This window comes from Vigna unguiculata, chromosome 9, assembly GCF_004118075.2.
Source record: "Vigna unguiculata cultivar IT97K-499-35 chromosome 9, ASM411807v1, whole genome shotgun sequence".
Taxonomy (NCBI): Eukaryota; Viridiplantae; Streptophyta; class Magnoliopsida; order Fabales; family Fabaceae; genus Vigna; species Vigna unguiculata.
This window is the reverse complement of record NC_040287.1, coordinates 36,792,954-36,809,822: the sequence shown is the minus strand read 5'-3', so window position 1 is coordinate 36,809,822 and position 16,869 is coordinate 36,792,954. Positions and strand designations below refer to the sequence as shown.

Genomic DNA, 16,869 nt, shown 5'->3' with positions numbered 1-16,869 from the left:
TGGCAGAGTCTTGGAAAGGGTAGAAGGAATGTGTATTCCCATCTTCACATGGTGCTCCCCAGCTGTGCACACCAATACCACACCCCTTTGCCACTGTTTCTTAGTCAGGTCTAAGTGAATTTGGGAAAAAACTTGCCTTACACATGTATGAAATTAACTTGTAACTCAAGACAAATTAACTTATAACCCAAAAAGACTTTTTGCATAATAAAATGTTGATAGTTTTGGAAAGGGCGATATGAAACACAATTTTCATCTTGACATGGTGAACCTTAATTGTGCACACCAATACCACACCCTTTCCTACTGCTTCTTAACCAGGTCTAAGTGCCTTTTTTGAAAAGAAAAATTGCCTTACACGTATTTGAAATTAATATGCAACTCAAGACAAAATAACTTGTACCCCACCAATGAATTTTTGCACATTAAATTTTGACAGTTTTGGAAAGGGCAGAATGAATGTGTATTTCCTTCCTCACATAATCTTCCCCAGTTGTGCACACCAATACCACACATTTTGCTAATGCTTCTTAGTCAGGTCTAAGTGCATTTGGGAAATAACATGCCTTAAAAATATTTGAAATTAACTTACAACTTAAGACAAATTAACTTGTAACCCATGAAGGACTTTTTGCACAATAAAATGTTGACAGTTTTGGAAAGTGAGTAGAAAACTTGTAACCCAGGTGTGCATAAATGGGATGCACCATGTGAGGAAGAAAATTATGTTTTCTACTGCACTTTCCAAAACTGTCAACATTTTATTGTGCAAAAAGTCCTTCATGGGTTACAAGTTAATTTATCTTGAGTTGCAAGTTAATTTCAAATATTTTTAAGGCATGTTATTTCCTAAATGCACTTAGACCTGACTAAGAAGCATTAGCAAAATGTGTGGTATTGGTGTGCACAGCTGGGGAAGATTATGTGAGGAAGGAAATACACATTCCTTCTGTCCTTTCCAAAACTGTCAAAATTTAATGTGCAAAAATTCATTGGTGGGTTACAAGTTATTTTGCTTTAGTTGCATATTAATTTCAAATACGCGTAAGGCAATTTTTCTTTTCAAAAAAGGCACTTAGACCTGGTTAAGAAGCAGTAGGAATGGGTGTGTTATTCGTGCGCACAACTGGGGTGCACCATGCGAGGAAGGGCATACATATTCCTCCCACCCTTTCAAAAACTTTGTCAATAATAAATGTGCAAAAACTGCCCAAATTCCAACACCAATATGAGACCAATGCTCCTTTTAGGGTTCCTTGAAGCAATTGTGTATGGGAGGTTTCTTTGGTGGTAAGCTTCGTGGGTGGGAAGGAACGAAGAAAAAAATATCTAGTTGAAAATAGGAAACGAAAATGGAAGACCTAGTTTCGCCATTAAAGGAGAGTCACCGCAAATATTAAATTGCTTCTTCCTCTCGTGGGTGGAGGCTTGGTGGGTGAAAAGGAACAAACCAAACAGAGAGAATGAGCGAATGGTGTATGAAAAATTGAGGTGAACAGAGTATGTAAAAATGAGGTGAAAATGGTGGGAGGCTTGGTAGGTGAAAATGAGACAAAAATGTATCCACGAGCGGGATATACTTTCAATCTTCAGTGCCAACACAAAAGTATAAAAATTAATTAAAAATGAAACATAGAAAGTCACACAATGATACCACATAAGGTGATAAAAAAAGTGGTAAAATGTGAGTGTCAACCTATCATTTTTCATACAAAAATAGAAAAGGAAAAATACATTTATCCTTGAATAGTCAAACCTAAAAATATATATGAAAACAAATCTAGCACATATACTTCATTTACTAAGAAATATGATAATGAAGAATGCAATGAAGTTGTTTCATGTTCGTATATGTTGTCTAGGATTTATATATATATATATATATATATATATATATATATATATATATATATATATATAAAGTATATATATATATATAAAGTATATTCGTCGTGATTTTGTAATATATATAACATTTTATTTTTAGTATAACAAAGAAAAGTATTACATTGTAAATTTAACTATTTTAATTTTATTTATATTAATACAAATAATTTGAATTTTATTAGTATTATTTAAATTTCGTCAATAATTAATGTAATTACACGCGTTTGATTTTTATTATTATGTGTATTTATTGTTAAAAAAATAGGTTAGTTTATAATTATCGAAGAAACATTAAAATGTAAAAGTTATAAAGTAAAAAAGGTAAAAAAGTAATCGTTACTAGGAGGTTAAAATAACTTTTTGTTCCCAATTTTCGTCAAGTTTTTTCAAATAAGTCATAATTTTGGTTTTATGTTCAATAGGTCCTAATTTTCGTCAATTTTGTTCAATTGGGTCATTTTTTGCTAACAACGTTTAAATCATTAACGGCCATGAACAGTGACTTCCACATATCACTTCATGGTTTTTTTGATTTTTTTGATTTTCTTTTTATTTTTAATTTATTTTTAATTTATTTTTAATTTTTTTAAATGTACACATGTCAACCCAGGAGTGTGCCACGTGTCACTTCCTGGTTTTTTGAATTTTTTTAAATGTCCACATGTCAACCTAGTAGCGTGTCATGTGTCAAAGTTAATGTTCTAAATTCAATTTGGTCCCTATATTTGTTATTTTTGTTCAATTAGGTCCCAATTTTTGTTAACATTAACCAATTTGGTCCCTCTTCAAATTAAAACCAAATTTAATTTTTATATTAAAATTCACATTTTTTATTAAATATTTTTATATAATATATTAAAATTTACATCATTATAATTTTGATATAAAAATTAAATTTGGACACATCTTCGATAGAGACAACTTGGTTAATGTTAACAAAAATTGGGACCTAATTGAACAAAAATAACAAATATAGGGACTAAATTGAATATAGAATATTGACTTTGACACGTGGCACACTATTGGGTTGACACGTGGACATTTAAAAAAAATAAAATAAAATCAAAATAAAATAAAATCAAAAATTCAAAAAAACCACGAAGTGACATGTGGCACGCTACTGGGTTGACACATGTACATTTAAAAAAAAATTAAAAGTTTAAAATTTTTAAAAACAAATTTAAAAAATAAAAAATAAATCAAAAAATAAAAAAAATCACAAAGTGATACGTGACAGTCGTTGTTCATGACCGTTAATGATTTAAACGATGTTAGCAAAAACAAACTTAATTGAACAAAATTAACGAAAATTAAGACCTATTTAAACACAAAACTAAAATTAGGACTTATTTAAAAAAAACTTGACAAAAATTGGGACAAAAAATAAAAAATGTATTTTAACCTTACCAGGAATATCAAATGAAAATCGGTGCTCACTTCTTCAAGTTTTGCGTGGCTCAAGGTGATCCACACTTATTTGATTGGTTTAAATCATCGATTGTCAAGGTGATTGGTTTAAATCATCGATTAATTATCGATTTTCTTAAAAAAATTTAATTTGGTTATCAAATTTTAATAAATTTTAATTACGTCATAATTTTTTATAATGTATAAAAATTATGTGTTTCTTTTAGTATATACTAACAATATTAAATATATGTCATTTATTAATTTCTGATTTTGTTTATTTTTTTGATTTTTTAATTTTTTTTAATTTAAAAAAAAATGTTGTAGTTAGTGTTATATGTTAGTAGTAAAATCACGTGTTATTATTAATATCATGTTGTTGATTAAATTTAGATTTAATTATAATATTTGTTATTTTAATCTTAATTAAATTTTGTACTTGTCAATTTAATCTTAATTTAGTCTAAACTTTTTTATTATAATGAACCAATTTTTTTTCTAAATTAATAAAAAATTTAATTTTTATTTATTATACTAATATTTTTATTAAATTTGATATTTTTATATAAATATTATACTAATATTTTAACATCAATTTAATATCCTAACATCCAAATTAATTAATGCAGAAACTCGATTTATTTGATCAGGGACTTAATTTTCACATCAATAATAGAGATATGTTCTCTGTCTTCAAAAATTCTTTTACTTATCATCCTTATTTTTATATTTTTGGTTAAAAATTTGATCACATAGTCACATACTAATGGTGAATAAAAATTATTAAATTTTAAAAATGTGATAAATAAAATGTTGAAAAAAAGTTTCAACCGAAATATATATTATGGAAGTAGGTTGCAGCATAAGTTGATAATCCAAGTAGTTTTATAATAAAAGAAAAGTAAACTAGATCCTTTACTCAATGATTCACTTAGATAAGTACAACTTTCATACTTTACATAAGTATTATTTTCCAATGAAATTCGTGATCTTTATGTTTTAGTTGTAAAAATAATGTTATTTATGAATGTTTAGTATATAAGAAAGTGGCATTTTGACATTTTGGTATTATGTTAAATGCAAGATAGACATCAATTGCGGTCTATGATGATTGACATTATGATTTTTTTTTTCTTGTCCTATTTTTAGACATCTTTTTGTTATTTGTTTCATTTTTCTAACATATGTGCGCGGACTGTTAAGCCTATATTTATATGATGTGATCAGACAAAGTAACCTATAAATATTATATAGGCCAGTCCATTTTAATATACTTTTAATAAATCAAATATTAGATGACCAAAATAGATTAGGGCAATATGCACCATTACCTAAATATATATAACTACACCGACACATGATAAATTTAATTTGTTTTAACAAAAGTGAAGAAGACAAGAAAGATCATATAATGTTTTACAAGTACATCGAGAGTTTTCTATAGTAAAGTAGTGTAATCTTTTTAAAATGATTAAAATAAATGAAAATTTAAAAATCAAAAAATGAGTAAAGCATAATTGAAAAATATGATTCATTTTGTATAGCACAATTTTGCTGTAGTAAAGCACAATTTTTATTTTGATTTTCTCGATATAAGTACAGTTGACCCATGATATTGCCTTTAACTTATCTTAGTAATCTGTAATTTTGTTTTAGAAAAAGATAATGATATTGTAACCATCGTTATCCTTTAAAAAATTATCAAAATTTATCATTTAAAAAAAAATTAATTGAAACAAAAAAAAATTAAAATTGGAACTTAAATTCAAACAAAAAGCTAAGTGAAAACTCACTTGAAAATTTTTAATCAAACCGGGACAAAGTGAATAATTAAGTCTAAATTTTTATTTAGATTAAAGATTTTTTGTTCTATAACTTTTAATTTAAATTACTGTCTTGAATTTAGGATCAATTTAATCTATCATCATACGTAAATTTAATTATTTTAACCAAATTTTATTATATTTTTTATTTTTTAACGTTTCAAACATAATTCTCAATATAATTCTCAGTTAATATAAATAAAAATGTGTTTAACAATAAATTTTAACAAAGGTTAAAAAAATTAAATTCATACATTTTTTAAGTTAAAACAATTAAATTTAACCAAAAATTTAAGAGAGACAGATTTTAGTTTTTACGGAGAACGAAAGACCAATAATAATTTTAAATATTTTTATTCCATTTATGTGTTAACTAAAATTTGTTGAAAAGAAACTACCATTTATCACGTGTTTAGTTTCTCTTGTCGTTTATCTCCACCGCTTCAAGCAACCAACGAACCCTATAAGAAAAAGAGGAGTCTCTTGATAAATATGTAATTTTTGATATTTTATTTTTATAAATTTGAATGTATTTTATATGTTTTGCACACTAAAAAGTCTTTATACATCTATAAGAAAGGTTTTAGGCTAAATGTATTCGTTGAAGAACCGCTACCTGTTTCAAGAACCACAAGCGCTTGCCGCGCGACGGCATGACCTTCTCCGACGAGTGGACCGGCCGTGATCATCGTTGAATTCGGCTAGTCGTACCTGCTCCCCAGCGCGCTGTTGGAACGACGGCGGTAAGACCAGCATAGAAGTTAACGGAACGCATGAGATTTTCTTTTCATCAAATTTGATTTAAAACATAAATAATAAATGGAAATGAAAAAATAATAAAAAAAGCCAACTTATAGTTCATTTCAAACCGGTTATTTAATTTTTAGTGATGTCAAATAACCATTATTCGTTTTCTCAAACACAAATTTCATTACGCCGACAATTGTGTTCCTGCAGCAACATCAAACATTTGAGGCTAGAGTTTTTGGTTCTAATTCACTCGGATTCCTTTCTTGTTTTGCAATCCATTGGATAGTTCTTCGTGCAATCGGCAGCCAAACTCTCCCCAATCTCTCATTTGATCTCACACTTTCTCCGATCCTATTCTCCTTCCCCATTTCTGCAAACCTCGGAACATTCGCAATCTCAGACATGCACCTCTTCTCACCAGGATTCACTTCCGTAAACCACTTTTCTTCCTCCTTACAACGCCAACTTCCCTGAACCTTCCCACTGTCTGCTGTAGATTCCAAAGAACTGGAACAGAATCTCCTGCTGCTGACATCATTAAGCATCTCGCTGTTCAACGACAACAGGTCCGAAGAGTTAAGATCACTCCACCTGCTCCTCGTGAAAACGTCAGAGATAACTATTTTAAGGTTTGTCACACGAACATGTTTGTCCCACTTTGTGCCACTACCATCACCAAGAAGCAGTTCTTGTTTCTTGCACTTCCCAGCGTCCTTGAAGCCTCTTGTCGATGACCCTCGATGAGATGCCTCTCTCTGAACGAAGATTTCAAGGTTCAGATCCTCCGTGAGATTTGATGGAACCCGGAGGAACCTTGAGCTTAGGGAGTAGTTGAGGTTCTTGATGTCCCCTGCCTCAACCCTGCGTCTACAGAGAGGACACGTGGAGTGGCTTTCAAACCACTTGTCAATGCAATTCATGTGGAAAGCGTGCATGCACTTCGGAAGCAGTCTTAGAGTCTCTGCGTCCTCGAATCTGGAGAGACAAACAGTGCATTCTAGGCCATCTTTGAATCCTTTCAGGGATGAAAACGTGAAGAAAGGGAGGGTTTTAACTACTTCTCTGTCGATACCAGAAAGTCTTGAACTTGATCGAGATCGGCCCTGAAAGTTTTGGAGATTTGAGTTTGGGGTAAGAAGTTGATGACGGTTGTTGACTCGACAGAACTTCACATATAAAAGTAAGATAGTTGTAATGGCAAACATGGTGGAGAGCACTGCTATCACAATCCCCTTGCTTGGCTGAACGGTTTGAGGTTGTTGTGGCAGGTTCTGTTCTTCCTCTTCCCTGTCTTGAGATTGAACACTGAAGGGGATAGAGAGAACCATGGTGAACATTACTAGCAAATGCTTCTTAAAGGGGTTGAAGTTGAGGGCGTTAGACATCTTCGGAAGTGGAGATGTTACCGTTTTGGTTCTCTGTTTGGTTTTTTTTCTTCCTAAATAAACATTTGTGAGATGAACCCAGAAATGGCTTCAATTTTGTCTTATTTTACTGTAACAGACCCTACCCTGCATGCTTTTATTGTTTGTTGTTTTTTGTGGTGCTTGCCTTGGACAATTAAATAGAATATCTTGTGGTTGATGAAGACAAAAGCATGCATCAGCTTGAAAGACCTCTCTGTGACTGAAAACATGTGTCCATGATTGACATATTATACAATCACTCTATGGTTCGTTTCTGTTAAGCATTACCTCAATTGATACTTGTTGAATCTGTATATTGTTTATTTATTTATTATTATTGAAACCTTGTTTATCGGAGAAAATAAGCCATGCTTATGCAAACTCGACAACTGCATATTAAAAGAGAATTAATTAGAGTGTCATATTAAGGAATTCAGATTCAGGTATTCAGGTATTCAGGTAATCAGGTAATTTTTCTTTCTTTCTTTTTTTCTCTGAACGTTAGTTTATGTCCATTTAAACTACCCTAATTTACGATAATTTTTTTACAAAAAAATTATAACAATTAGTTAATCAATTACCCAAACAATATCACAAGAAGTTTTAGAGCACCTTGTAATTGTAGGTTTTTTATCAGCAACTTTTTTTCCCTAATTGAAAACTTTAATTCTTTAATGATTCTCCTCTAAAGTAAGTATCAGATTCGAGATTCTTCACTATCTCTCAATCATTACTTTTTTATTTTTATTTTGTCTATTATTCTTAACCATTATGATTTATTCTAAATTTAATCCTTTTTCTAATCGTCCAATTGTTAGAGGTCCATGATTAACTGTTAGTGGTAGCTTATAAAGTTACTAAAGTTATAGAAAAGTAATCAATTTAAAAGAAATAAATTTTAATTAACAATTAGAGTTTACATGTACGAGGTTAATGTTATGATTAGCTACACTCTTAAAAGGCATCAAAATTACTAGGGATAAGAACAAAATAAGAAAATATCTCCACAAGTGAAAAAAAAACAATTATCTAAATACCTTTAAGATTTTTTTAAGAACATTTTGATAAGAGTACCAAATGCTTTAACTAACAAAATAGAGTAAGATTGTATTACAATGACTTGGGGTGATAATTAGATAAATAAAATATTTTTTCTAAATTATGAAAATTAACAATAAGATAACTATTATATATATATATATATATATATATATATATATATATATATATATATATATATATATATATATATATATATATCGATTGCATGAACAATTTATAAATTGAACCAATAATCATTGGAGTTTAATTAAACTCCCTAACATTCAATTATTATTTTTTATTAAATTAAAATCATGTTATTCTACAGTTATGAAATTATTTACATATTAATCTCTTAAATTAGTGTAACTAAGGAATTTATGCTTTAAATTTAATGAATACCAATTCTCTTAACATTTTAATTGTCTTTTGTCTTATCTATAATTTAAAATAATTTTTTAATTTTAGCATAACAAATAAAATCATATAACTAATCGTTTTTTATCTAGAATAACACAAATTTTAAACATTAATTGTAAAAAAGAATAATATTTTTAACAATTAAATTTGAAGAAAAAGAATAACGATAATTAATAAGCATCAAGACCAAGGATCGTGTTTCCCATTATGAAAATTGTTTCCATTTGTGCAAATAACTCTAATTTTTATTTTTTCCATACAATATTGGCACTATAATCTATAGATATAAAACTGTGGGTCGACCACAGGAAAGACACCATTCCACTACCCATGGAAACACCTTTTATAAGCCTTTACTAGAATAATTTCTATATTTTATGATTGAAAAAAGTTGTTTGACATCTGACAATCATTTAACTTTCATGTACGGTAAAATAGTAATAAAATAAATATATTTTTTTAAATTTGTTAAAAAAATAAAGAAAGTGAAAAGTATAGTAAATGATAGGATCAAATAAGTGTAAAAAAAAAATTGGATATGAAAATAATATTTTCCTATATGATTATATAAAATCAGAAAGAATTGACATGTAAGAAACATCATAATTTTTTTTTCTTTTGAGTTTTAATAAAACAGTAGAAACCTAATAATATTTTATTTTAAATAATGGTAGCCAAGTAGATAATAACACATAAAACAAACCTTAGTGTCTAGAGTTACTAATTAACACAATAAACACAACCCAACCCCCACACCTAAAATGAGATTGACGCGAAAGCTCCGTGAAATCCATATGGAACTCTGCAAGGCATTGTAATTTTGGCAACTGCCTCTCCTGAAAACTTCTTTGTGTCAACTATATGAACCTAAAAGAAATAAAATAAAAAAATTAAGCAGCTAATTTGAGTTTAGCAGGATCATCAGATGAATTAGTTAATTAGTACTTGCCACTATATATAATGGGTTAAATATATTTTCAGTAAATTTTGTAATTAGTCTTTCTTCAAAATTTTATACTAATTTAGTCATTCATTTTTAAAAATATATAGATTTAGTCCTTCTTCCCAATTTTGTTAAGTCTATTTGATATTTTAAACGTATTTTATGATAATATTTGAGTTAACATTAAAACAAAAATGCGTCAAACAGTATAAACAATCAAATATTATCATGAAATTCGCTTGAAACGTCATATAAACTTAATAAAATTGAGTTAAAAGGTTCACGCATTTTTAAGATGAAAAATTAAATTAATCAAAATTTTTGAAGAAAGACTAATTCCAAATTTCACTAGAACTTAAAAGACAAAAAACATATTTAACCCACAATTAATTTGACCTACTTGAGATACGCCAGTATCTTCATTGTAAACAAAGGTGATTATCCAACCATCATCTTCTTCCACGCCACCTTCCTTAGGGACAAACGCAGATCCGGTGCAAAATACATTTTTTTCAAACCTATGATATTCCACTCTTATAAGCTCTTCTTGTCGTGTCTCTCCCTGATTTACACAATTGAATTTGAATAATTTTGAGAAAACAAACAAGTACATGAAAAATAAAAGTAATAATATTTTATTTGAAGCCATGTTTTACCACAGGGAATTCTGAACATGGTTCCGCAAAGTATAGCTTCGCTAAAGCTCCGTATTTAGGAATATCTAAACGGTCAAACATGAAACTTATATTATCAGTTATGAATCTAAATTCATGGTAAATAAGGGTTGTTGCAATTGTTAAATAGTTAAAGAGAAGTGAAACTTTGTTTTACAGAATTATTACCTGCAGCAAAACTTGCAGTGGGATCAACCACTTGGGTGTATGCGTATCTGTTCTTAATTCCTGTAAAACCTGCATTGATCATTGGAAAATCCATAAATTGTTCTGGTCCAGTGAGATATTTTTCCTTAACCTCTCCACTTTTCATGTTTAATCTCCATTCATAACACCGAGAGAATAACTCAGATTCCTTCAAACCATCTTCAGGTCCTGGAATTATTGAATCTAGGGCTCTACAACCCCACAACACAACCTGCTACAAGGTACAAAATTTCTCAATATTGCAGCCAATAATTCTACAAAAAGTTCTTGGTAAGTTTCAAATTTATGGATAAGTTACGACCTCATCATGACCATCCTCAAAGGAATTGATGAGATGAAATGTGCAATTAGGTTCCACCTCAAACCACTTGATTGAGTTAGCATCACCATACAGCGGCATTATCCCAATTCTGGCATATTTCTCCTTGTCGAATTTGATTAATCTACATGGAATAACATGGAAATAATTAACCGACAAAGATTCTGTAATGTCTCATCATCATAGTCATATATGAGCACTAGATACTCACTGGCCTCTTCTAAGTAGTCTGTTTGAATCAACAATCAGTGGAAAATCCAATATCGCTATATACCTGCTAACCAAAAACATGAATCAATGCATAATGAATGTAATGAATGTTTGTAACGATTTCATTATTTGTTTGTAATTAATGAATGTTATGTATACCTTCTTGTGATACCTATGTCATGGCATAAACTGCTTCTGTCTAGTTCTATATCTGCTTTGTGAACCAGCTCCTTTCCATCAGCTGAAAATGGTTACTGATGTGTATGTTATGGATATTACACTCACTACATCAGCGAAACCTTTTTTTATCAAAAAAAAAAAAAAAAACTAGTATTATTAGGTTTTATTAAGAATTTAAAGCTTACATACCCGATACTATTCCAATTTCAAGATAAGGTTTAGTTGCATCTACACCAAAAATAAGCAGTTCTCCAGTACCCAAAACTTTCTGCATTGAATATCAAGAAGTTAATTATCATTAAGTAAATCTATGCATAGTTTACTGATAAGTTAGTGAAACTCTTGTATCTTAAGCTGTGACCAGATATTCTTTAACACATATAAAAGAAACCTTGGGGTGACTTGCAAAGGGACGATTCCATGCGCCATTGACATCCCAGTAGTTTAAAGTATTTAGTGTGAAGATGTCAATCTCTTGTGGGATGTAATTCTCCGAAACCGAGTAAAACTTGTTTGAATGCTCAAACACATTGGTGTTGCTGTAATCTTTATTCAGTTTTCCGAATCTCAGCTGTGAAATCCACAAGGGGAAAAATCAAAACTCTTGTGAACTCTCACACCAGAACTTCAAGTGTGTTCTTATAGAAACTTCTAAAAAACATATTTGAAAAATAAAGTGAATAATGTTACATGCATGCATGCATACGCAATGTAATCTAAAATTTAAACTGTTTATGGTACACATATGCATTATTAAGAAAATGTTTTTGTTATGTTGGAAGAAAAGGTCATATTTTGAAGATATGGTAGAAAATGCTGACCCAGTTTAGAAGCATAGAACACATAACGGCCAATGAATCTCCTTTTACTGCAGGGAGAAACAAAGGCTTGGTACTTTGTTTCTCAAGGTTGTATGTTGCAGTTTGAACGTATCTGTTGTTGTAGAAGATGGTGTAGCTGCCATCATTTTTCCTTTTGAAATACAAAGCATGAAGCATTCCTTCTCCTTCCACCCAAATACTCTTTGTCTTCCCCAACACAGACTTCGATGATTTCAATCCTCCAAACAGTGGGTTTGCTCCTGTACACCATGTGTTATATACCAACATATATACAAAGATGAACATAAATACATAATCAAGTTTATATTTACTTATTATCACATCCTTTTACTTTTATTTTCTTTCTTTTTTCTCATTTTTCTTTGGCAATAGCAAAAGAGGAAATGAACAGAAAATGAGGAAACAATTATATATCAGAAACTAGGATCAAGCACTTAGACCATTTGGGTTTGAAGAAAACATGATGTTCAATACAATACAGAAGTACAAAATGATTAAACAAATTAACGCAAAGTTCAAATGTTGCGGGTGTTTTTAGAAAATGCTTCTTGATTATTTTGAAAAAAAAAATATACACGATTGGAACTACTATAATATAAATACGAAAGATTGATTCAAAACTACCATAACATAGATTTCAAAAAGAAAAATATTAAACTTTATTATGAACTCTTATATTATATATATATATATATATATATATATATATATATAGACTGGAATATCCCAAAGATTCTAGCATATTTTTTTTATTGACTTTCGTCTCATTATAATATTTTAAAGTTTGGTGGGCCGAGTGACAGTGATCAATTAAATAGGTACAAAAGCTTTCAATTTAATTAATTATTTTTTTGCCAGCCACGATGTGTAAAAGCAAATTCTGATTGGAGAGTTAGACACTGGTGCTCATGATTTACGAGCAATTGTCATGCAAACATTATCATATTATCATTGGGGAACAATGCTAGAATCAATTGTACAATGATTACAGTTTCATAATCGAAAATGATGATTTGATAATGATAATAATAATAATCTAGTATCGAAGTACTTCACATGCAAAGAAACTTTAATGTGACATACATAAACTTTCTCTGATTTCGTTACTTTACTGATTTTTGAAAGGAAAGAAGAAAAGAATGAGATGTGATTTGCTGTAGTAAATTTAGTGAAAAATGAGAGGATCAAACCAAGGACAATATATATTTTGTAGGTTTATAACTATAAAAAGATAGTTTAACACTGTAAAATCTAAAATGTTCTTCTCATTCATCATTCATAATTAATCATATTACATAATATTAGTAGATATCAGTGTTACTTACTTTTGCATCACTTTTGTTAAAAGAAAAATTTAGTATATTTTTAGTCTTAGAATTTACAAAATTGGAATTGGTCTCTGTATAAAACTTTGATATATTTTAGTTCATAAATTTTTAAAATAAATGAATATAATCATTTTAACTTAATTATTTTAGATTTTTATTTTTACGTATAAAATGTGATTTTCAACATATATTGAAATGAAGAAGTGTTAACCGGTGTAAATAATTCAAATGTTCGTATAAAACATATTTGACACGTCAAAAAAGACGTTTGACACAAAAAAGTGTAATTAGATTAAAATAATTATATCTATTCATTTTTAAAGTTTAAGGATCAAAATATATCAAAGTTTCTGATAGGAAAAAAATACCAATTTTGGTTTAAAGTTTAGAGATTTAAAACATGGTTAACAAAAAGAAAAAAGGCATGCATCTTATTTAAGACATAAATTTGTCATTGGGTCTTCCTTTTCGATTTCTTTCTCTCTTACACTTATATTTGGTAAGAGTATTAAAGTCGTTATAATAAACTATAGCGAAATTTGTTTATATTTTAAAACTTTAACATGTTAATTTTATAAAGAAACTGTGTTTAACAAGAAAATAAAAAGAATAATTATGATTGTAAATTAGTTTTATCTATGTTTTGTTCGTATAAAAACTCAACCAATTTCTAATTTGTTCTTAGACACTCACAAGCAAAGGTGTTATAAAAAAAAGTGTGAAAGAATTTTGTGTTCAGTTCCGTGTGATCCTAGCACATGCATAGAGATAGAGTTAAAGAATTAATATTTCTTCAGGTACGAACCATTTCTAATGTAGACACCTTCTGGAAAATGATCTGGTATGTGGCCTTCAATGTCACTGATATCCATGGCTTCCCCTAATTCCTCCACCGGAGCAAAGTTTGTCTGCAAAACACAGTAATTAAACATCTGATATATTATTAATGATGTTTAGGACGTTCAAGTGATAAAACACGGTACTTCACCTGAGATGGAAGCACTAGCTGGTCGACAAACTCAAAGGCTGAATCCACAATAGCGTTAAGAAATTTGGTTTTAATGTCTGTGATGGCTTGGGAAGCATGATTTTGGAGCGGAATTTGAGGTATGGCTCTTAAGATCAGCTGCAAATAAAAGGAACAAGAATGAATGTTTTAGGTTTTAAAAGTTAAGAGGCAGAATTAATTGAATTACCTTAGAGTTTGAGGTAAAGGGTGTCTTGTGAATGGAGCAATAAGGTGGGAGAGTGGTGAATGAAGCTGCCATTACCAACTGTGTTTGGATACGACACTACCACTTTACAAGCTCAATATATAAATACTAAAACCTAAGTGAATATTCTGCATTAACTAAAGACAAAAATCATTTTACCATCTATCTATATGTTCCAATTAAGTATATGAATTTTTAAAAGTAATTACTAGCTTCTTCCAAGTCTATCATATATAGAATTATATGTTTTTTAGCTAAAACAAGATAATAAAATAATTGCAATATTAAACAATAAATAAATAATAATCTAATATTTTAATTAAGCATGTAATAATATATATAATGATCTCAAAAATTACTTGTGACAAGTCATGCCAAACATTTACATAAAATAATAATATTAAAAATATTATTGTATAAAAATGAGAATCATGAATAATATTATAGAAAAAACACATAAATTTATTATGGTTTTTTTATTAAAAGTGATGTTAATTACTTGATTTATATTTCATTTGGTGACCCGTGTAAATCTATTCTCATGATTTATCCGTGTTATTAGAGTTAACAATTGATATTGACGATTGACTGAGATAAGTATAATATGCATGTATTAAAAGTTTTTTTGACAAATTTCAGATAAATATATTCCAGTACGATGAAAATTACATAGATCACTATTAAGATACATGTGGTTATAAATGTTTATGTTTGAGAGATGACCTAATGTGAAAAAACTCGTATTTAAGAAGAAGATTGCTAAAAATTTGAATTTTTATATTGAACAAAGAATGAAAATATTTAAAAACATAAAATAAATAAAATGCATAAATTAATTCTCTTAAAATGTTACATTATTATTAAATATTAGTATATATTGTGGACTAGTCCACAGACCTACAAATCAGTTCGCAGGATAGGGCAAGTCAAAAAAGTGAATTTAATATTAAACTGCGGAATGGACCAACCTAATTCCTACTTTACGGACTAAAATGTGAGATGGGCTAAAACAGACTAGACTGACTCACTTTATCATTCCTAATGTTCATAACAATCACTTTATGATAATATCAAATTGAGAATAAGTTAAAAGAAAATTGCATTTGAATATTTGAAAATAGAAATTCAATATATAATAAATGTAGAAACAAAAGTTGAATGAATGAGTATAACAACAATTTATATACATGATAATCATGATGCACACTAACATGCTTCTTTTCTCTATATTTTTTAAGATTTATGTGTAAATCACATTTATAGTTGTATTTATGACCTTATCATTATCATTTAAAATAAGAATCCTCAATTCTTGATTTGTTTTCACCGTAGAAACTACTAAATGTAATTGTTCGTGTATAAATACAAGATAATTTTAAATAATAATGTAATATATATGAGGGGTGTCAATGGAGGTTCATTTACCTTAGTAAATGAGCAAAAGGTTGTATTTTTTTGTATCTTTCGAAATGCATATGGAGCTTTCCCTGGGATCGGAATATTCCAGTCCAAGTTGCATTTTTCAATTTTGATGAGTCAACACACAACCAGTGTCAACTACGAGTCTACAAAACGTAAAAAAAAAATTAATATATTACTTCAAACATAAGTATTTAACTTTCTACTTTATTTTAGATTAATAGATCAAATTAATTACGTGTATTTTTATTTCATGAGAACAGTAATATCTCTCTTTGGATGTACGGTGTGATAAAAAATGATAATTATCTCTTCCTCTTCATTAATTTGAAAACAGTGTAGAAGAGAAAGTGGGCATGAATAAATCTAAACTTGCGGAAGTTGAATGTGTGTAAAAAAATTAAATAATATTGAAAAAAACCTTATCATAGTTAATAACTAACTTTTGTTGTGTATGATGATATATTTCAACATTTCGAAATGAACGAAAATTATATGAAAAAGTACTTATCAAGATTTCACCGAGGGACAGAGACTTGTTTCGTTATAAAATCATGAATTTTTTATATACTACTGATGAACGTAATTTCGGGATTTCGTTATTAAATTCACTTCAGAAATCATGAAAAAATTTGATGTTATTAACTGATTTTCTCGAAATGATCATGAATATTCACTATATATGTCGTTGTAAAACTTTTCAGATATTTTTATTTATTTAAAATCTGTATGGACTAATTAGTTATTGGGTTTCATTGCAATGTATAATAAATTTTGCGTATTGTAATTCACGGATATT

The 16,869-nt window shown here is 28.9% G+C and overlaps 2 protein-coding genes across 2 annotated transcripts; both read right to left on the bottom strand.

Moving 5' to 3' along the window:
• Window positions 1-5,951: 5,951 nt before the first annotated feature.
• Window positions 5,952-7,559, bottom strand: LOC114162201 (putative RING-H2 finger protein ATL12). Its single transcript, XM_028046010.1, has one exon. The coding sequence runs from the start codon at window positions 7,250-7,252 to the stop codon at window positions 6,080-6,082; it is 1,173 nt and encodes a 390-aa protein (XP_027901811.1). The 5' UTR covers window positions 7,253-7,559; the 3' UTR covers window positions 5,952-6,079.
• A 1,814-nt stretch (window positions 7,560-9,373) lies between these two features.
• Window positions 9,374-14,720, bottom strand: LOC114164190 (carotenoid 9,10(9',10')-cleavage dioxygenase 1-like). The gene is made up of 13 exons (XM_028048758.1): window positions 14,634-14,720; window positions 14,426-14,563; window positions 14,243-14,345; window positions 12,089-12,348; window positions 11,659-11,838; window positions 11,457-11,535; window positions 11,247-11,328; window positions 11,089-11,151; window positions 10,860-11,001; window positions 10,520-10,769; window positions 10,334-10,398; window positions 10,078-10,239; window positions 9,374-9,601 (listed from the first exon to the last, which is right to left on the bottom strand). The coding sequence occupies exons 1-13, from the start codon at window positions 14,703-14,705 to the stop codon at window positions 9,491-9,493; spliced, it is 1,707 nt and encodes a 568-aa protein (XP_027904559.1). The 5' UTR covers window positions 14,706-14,720; the 3' UTR covers window positions 9,374-9,490.
• Window positions 14,721-16,869: the final 2,149 nt, after the last annotated feature.

Coding starts and splice junctions, on each gene's coding strand:
- LOC114162201 (XM_028046010.1), bottom strand. CDS start 7,252: ATGTCTAACGCCCTCAACTTCAACCCCTTTAAGAAGCATTTGCTAGTA.
- LOC114164190 (XM_028048758.1), bottom strand. CDS start 14,705: ATGGCAGCTTCATTCACCACTCTCCCACCTTATTGCTCCATTCACAAG. Junction 14,346..14,425: donor AGCTAGTGCTTCCATCTCAG/GTGAAGTACCGT, acceptor TGTGTTTTGCAG/ACAAACTTTGCTCCGGTGGA. Junction 11,152..11,246: donor GACATAGGTATCACAAGAAG/GTATACATAACA, acceptor TTTGGTTAGCAG/GTATATAGCGATATTGGATT.